This window comes from Molothrus ater, chromosome 5, assembly GCF_012460135.2.
Source record: "Molothrus ater isolate BHLD 08-10-18 breed brown headed cowbird chromosome 5, BPBGC_Mater_1.1, whole genome shotgun sequence".
NCBI classification, from domain to species: domain Eukaryota; kingdom Metazoa; phylum Chordata; class Aves; order Passeriformes; family Icteridae; genus Molothrus; species Molothrus ater.
The window spans coordinates 45,933,224-45,939,223 of record NC_050482.2 but is presented as its reverse complement, the minus strand read 5'-3'; the positions used below and the strand labels follow the sequence as shown (position 1 = coordinate 45,939,223).

Genomic DNA, 6,000 nt, shown 5'->3' with positions numbered 1-6,000 from the left:
TTCATTTACAACTTTGGCCAATATTGCCTGGATCATCTTTATTAAGTACTGTACATACTTGGAATACAAAACATCATGTTCTTTTCTATTGAATTTCTTCTCTTTACATTTCTGCCAGCAGTACTTTGATTATACTGACCCGTATTGAACAGCACCTTAGAAAGAGTAGAATTTCAAGTTGGAAAAGAGGAAAAACTGATGATTGTCAAAACTGGGGAAATACTAAGAATGCCTATTAAACTTTATGAAATGCACACAAAAAATACTAAAAGTAAAAATTTCATTATTCTGTACCAGTTGAGATACTTGCTACTGTACTTTTTACAATCAAGTTGTTAGACAGTGTTCTACTGCCAGCTACAAAAATATGAAAATCATATTAATGATTGTGCAGTTGCTCATAGCAGTTGAGAGGCAATTGAATAGAAAAAGGCTTACTAGGTACCAAATAAAACATTGCTACCCAATTATTCAGAAAGCATTTGTCAAGTACAATTAGTACAAAACACTGATATTTCTACCTTATATTGAATCTATAAATAGACTGTAAAAATTACAAAAGAACATTTAAAAAAACATAAAATCACATATTACCAGGCAAGAGATCAACTGGGCATAGAATCCCATGTAAACAAATCTGACAACAGTAAAGTGTCTCCTTAGTATAAACTGAGTATTATTACCAAAAGAAAAAAAAATCTAAAATTCACACCTTCTTATAATTTTCAATACATAACTTTTAAGCCATTTCCATTCTCATTTTACCTGGTTAGCTGTACTCATCCTTTGACTGGAAATATGGCACAGTCTCTTCCACTTCAATTACAATATTGAATTTCATATTTTGCCATGAGAAAAGAAGACTTGGGATGTTCCCTTTAATAGGAACAGCTCATCCATGTTACAGTGGGCTTTATCTCCACAGGTTTGAAGCATGAAGGCTCTCACTGCAAGTGGGAGGCACAGCTGCTGTAAACTGAACATCATCTCAATTTGGTTTGAGCATCAAGCACCAACATGGCTGGTTCCATTTTACAAATGAACAATGCCCCTGCTTCTTCCCATTCTGTACTAAATGAAAATCCTTGCATTGCACCAAAAAAATGGGTTTTTTTGCATCTTGCACAATTGTGTTCATAGCTGAAGAGCATTTAACCATCAACTTCAGCATAAAATATAATTTCAAAGTATTATACACTTATTCTTTCTTCAGTGCTATTAATATTAATTTCAACTAATTTGAATAAATCTTAATATAATTTCCTTACAAAACTGGAAGCAACATACTTAAGATGCAAATCAAGATTTAAGGATCATAATAATTCTTATTAAAAACAAGATTAAATGCAAGTTCATTTGAAAAAACATGCATAAAAGCACATAAATATACATGAATACAACAATTAAATATAATTCACAGCTAAATGACTGTCAGGCAAAGCAAAATTTTCTCTTCAGCTTAAAAAATTAGTTATCTTTGCAGTGTTCAGACCACTAATCAGAACCTCTGTAGTACATAAAGAATGCCAAGATTATCAACAGTCACATATACTTTGAAATTAGGGGACACATGTATTGACTTGAGGTTTGTTCCATTTGTGTAGAAGGTTTGTAAAGATTCTCCAGTAGTTACATTCCACCACTATAAAAAGAATAAAAACACACTTTCAGTTAGGTGAAAGAAGTTCAGAATAGAATCTGTTAACAGGCTTAGCATGGCTAACCCTGTTGACTGCTTTTACCAAAGAGGTAGAATTAAAAATAAGTCCATCAAATTAGTTAACATTAAAAACAATCTTTAAGTAGAATAAATTTAGGACTAATCACTAAATATAAGGCTTTGAGATGAAAAGAAACTTCAAAAAGACTGAAGCTGTTAAATTTCAAGAAAATATACAAAATAAATTCAGGTACTGCCCCTTACCCCATCACAAAATGCAATCAATAGACATAAACTGCAATATGTCCAAACTTTTAAAAATTATGTATTTTCATGTAACCAAATGAATACATAAAACATGTTACCACATAACTTAAAGTATAGCTGAATTAAAAACTTAGCTAGACACACAAGAGGGTTGATCATGTACATGTTTGAAATAATTTGCAGTTTTTTTAGTAGGACTGACTTCTTTTTCAGTGAGATTACAATAAATATTTTTAGAGTACACAGTTAACACTAAAAACAAAGAAACCAAAAAACCTGCAACCATCAGTTTACCATAGTCTGAAATTTCCCATTTCTCAGAGAAACTGTAGACCAATGCAAAACTGGACCTAACACAATCCAGCACAAAGCAGTTGTTCCATTGTGCCAGTAAGAACTCTACCTTCTATTCAGGCAGCATTTGAGTGCAGCAGCAAAATATCACAACAGATTACCTTCAGCTTTGATCACATTGAAAAGCAGATGGTATTACTACTTTTTAGCTTACTCATCTCATGAAATATGTAACATTATAGTTATGTGCATAATACAGATTTGCAACTACACAGCTACAATGCTCTGATTAAATCCACTGTTCCTAAAGTGTCTGTTATTTGATGGAGACCCCCTCAAAAAAAGAAAAAAAAATTAACCAAACCAAAAATGGATCTTAATGAGCTTTTGAACCTTTGGTCTGAATAAGTGAGCAGGTGCTGTGGCAGTGGGTACCACTCACACAGCAAGTTCAATAGTATCCAGGTGGATACACCTCATCTGTGACTAAGATGACTCATTCATTCAAAGGTGTTGATCACGTAACTCTAGAGTCCAACTCAGTCCAGCTTTAGGGGTGCAGACTCCTGAAATGTTCTGGACATTCCCTGACTAGTGTCTCCCTACAAAATGGCTCTGTGTTTGTGTATTTTCAGGCACATTATACACATCTATCTGTAGAAGCAGAAATACAATACTTTCAGATGGCATTGTGATTGAACATGGTCCCACGACTGGAAAAAGACAAATGCCATACCCACTTTCACAAGGAGCAAAGAAGGTACTGGGAACTACAGGTCAGTAATCTTCACTGCCAAGTCCAGGATTATTATGGAACAAGTTTCCTGGAAGTCATTTCAAGTCCCATGAAAAACAAGGATGTGATCTTGAACAACTAGCAGAGATACACCACATACCTGGTAAATCATGCTGAAGCACCCAATTGACTTCTGCTGACAAAAATGGTCTCTCTCCAAAGAGCATGGCAAGAGCAGAGGATGTGAGCACCCTTGACTTTAGCCATGCCAACAGCATGGTCTGCCATAGCATCCCTGCAGCCAAACTGGAGGGATAAGGACTGGCTGAGTGGAATACAGAGTAGGTAACAAACTGGGTGGGCTGTTAGTTCAGTCACTGTGTGTGGGGCCCTGCCCAAGTACAAGAAAGACAGCTGACACACTGGAGCAAGACCAGCACATAGTGATTTGAGGTGGCTGGACACCTAGAACAGATGCCATGGAAGACAGAGTACTACATTTGTTTAGGAGGCTAACTGATGTCTTCAGCTAATAAAAGGGTTAGAGATAACAGAGATCACGTTAAAGATAACCCTCTTTACAGGGCCCAGAGGCAACCCTGTTGGACTGGGGACAATATTTTACAGGGCAAGGCCCTAAACAATTTTACCTAACTCTGCAAACCACTTCTAGCAAGGGGCTGGACTAGAAGAATTCCAGAAGACCCTGACATTCTAAATCATTCTACAGTCCAAGAAGCATTACAGCACCATACTGTGCAACCACAAGATAAAATGAGGAGGAAGCTAGAAACAGAAAGTATGTCTTATTCTTTAATATAAAATGAACATCAGAAGGTGCTATCAAAACTAACTTAGAAATTTCAACTCTTTGTTACATGGTTACTGATTCCAAAGAATTAGTCTGATAGCATATCTAACACCAAGAGACTGACCAACAATCAGCTAAAATTCCATCCCTCCAAGGTTAGAACTTTGCCACCTGTCATTTCACACACACACACACAGATAATACCTTTCTAATAACAGGTGTTGGCTATCACAAGGGGAAAAAAACCAACACAAAATCTCATCAGAAACTTAGAATTACAAAAAACCATTCACAGACTGAAAAAGGCTACCTTTTCCCCTTCCCAAAAAACCATATGCCCAGTAGGTGCATGAACCAATGAAAGAGTGATGAAAACACTGATTTCCTCCAAATATTACTTATAAAATGTCTTTCAAGGAAGACATCATCGCCTGTAATTTCCTCTGGATTTCTACTTATGAGAAAATTTAAACCTCAGTATCTCAAAAAAAAAAAAAGAAGCCTGATATAGAGTATTTTTCTGTTAATCATAAAGAACATAATTGCTGTCAAAAGTGAGTGGATATTAAGGCATACAAAAATGTTTGGAATCTTTAAAGGTGTTTAGGAAGTACATTGCAAATGAAAATATGAAGTTAAATTGAATGTAGGGACTTTGAAACAAACCTGAATTCTTAGAAGACTTTTTCAGGGGACTTGCAGATATAAGAAAAAGTGAAAAGTGCTAGACCATCACAAAAATGAAGCAGCTTTGTGTTAACTAAAATGTTTCAGGTCTGTTTATTGAATTAGTCTTAATTGTCAGAGTACTGCCATTTAGTAAGGTATGACAGGGTATTGTTTTATTTCAAGGCTTACCTTAAGATAGCCTCCAGATGACACAAGCATTTTACTGTCAGGAGAAAAGGAGAGGTCGGTTACCCAACCCCCATGTGTTGGCTCTCCTTCATCTACAGTAACTGGGGAGCAGAAATGAAGTAATGCACCTGTTAAAACATCCCAAATCTGAAAAAGAGGAAAGAGTATTTAAAGAAGGAAACTTAACAGGGAAAGAAATGCCTCAAATAAGGAAACCTGAAATCCATTTTCTGTATTAGAGGAAAAAAAAAAAACCAACCACCTTGCAAATATATATTCTACATGAAGTGACAAAATAATTTTTAAAAAATCCTGGTTTAGAACTGTATCTTATATAGAGGATTTAATTACACATGTAATTCACAGTAGAATTATTATTAAATCCTGCGAATCAGTTTCTTAGCATTCATGGGACATAAATCTAACGATATGGTTACAAACTACTGCCTCATGTGGCCAACTTTGCTATTTTCACCACAAAGCTATGGAATCAGACCTGCAGAACAAAAGCCATAAGAACTCTTCTGTCTTTGAACTGACAATCAATGGAATTATAAAATAACATCAAGATTAGAGCAGTACCCTTATTTCTCCTTTGTCATCTCCAGTGGCCAGCAGTTTGTTATTAGGAGAGAAAGTGCAGCACCGCACACAGGCTTCGTGGTCCTTCAGTTCATGAAGAACAGATGAACTTTCAAAGCTCCATATCTAAATGGAAAACATTACAGAGGAGTGAAGGACAAGTTCAAAACCAGTTATGATTTCCTTCTAAAAGGCATTAGCATTAAACTGTACATAAGACTTTTTATACATATGCATATTTTTAGCTGGATTTATGTAAATGCATTAAACTGTAGAGTCTGGTTTTCTTTTTTATTACCAGAATCACACAAGAATTTGCTAGGAATTACTGAACTGACTATATGTATCTTTCCTTGGAATGTACCTTTTAATGAAACCTATATATTTACAAGGAAGTTTAAAGCTGTTCACAGAAATAGGATTAATCAATCACTTGAAAATTATATTTTTGAAACCTAATGGAATGTTTTAGGAACATAATAGGGCAGCCCCAGCTCACTACACTTTGTGCACCTGCCTTCTGAACCTATGAACAGAAACTTCACTGGAAGTTTCAGAAATTTTTCTTAAATTTACAAATTAAGAAGTTCAGGCTATCAACAAATCGATACAGAGAAATAAACAGTGTTCTGCACAAAGCTGTGCATTAAACACACATTTTATTTGTACAGAAGCCACTAGGCTTAAGTTATATCCAAGATCAATTGCAAATGACTGCAACAGCTTTAGTAACATGTTGACAGATATAGGAAATTTAAAACCAGAAATACAACAGGATAACTTGAATAATCA

At 35.2% G+C, this 6,000-nt stretch overlaps 1 protein-coding gene across 1 annotated transcript in view; it reads right to left on the bottom strand.

The window, feature by feature from the left end:
• Nucleotides 1-6,000, bottom strand: part of APAF1 (apoptotic peptidase activating factor 1) — a 31,470-nt gene continuing 25,470 nt past the window's right edge. Inside the window, 3 exon segments of the mRNA XM_036400368.2 lie at nucleotides 1-1,642; nucleotides 4,627-4,773; nucleotides 5,209-5,334. Of these exon segments, the coding sequence (XP_036256261.2) occupies nucleotides 1,499-1,642; nucleotides 4,627-4,773; nucleotides 5,209-5,334 (417 nt within the window). The 3' untranslated portion in view covers nucleotides 1-1,498.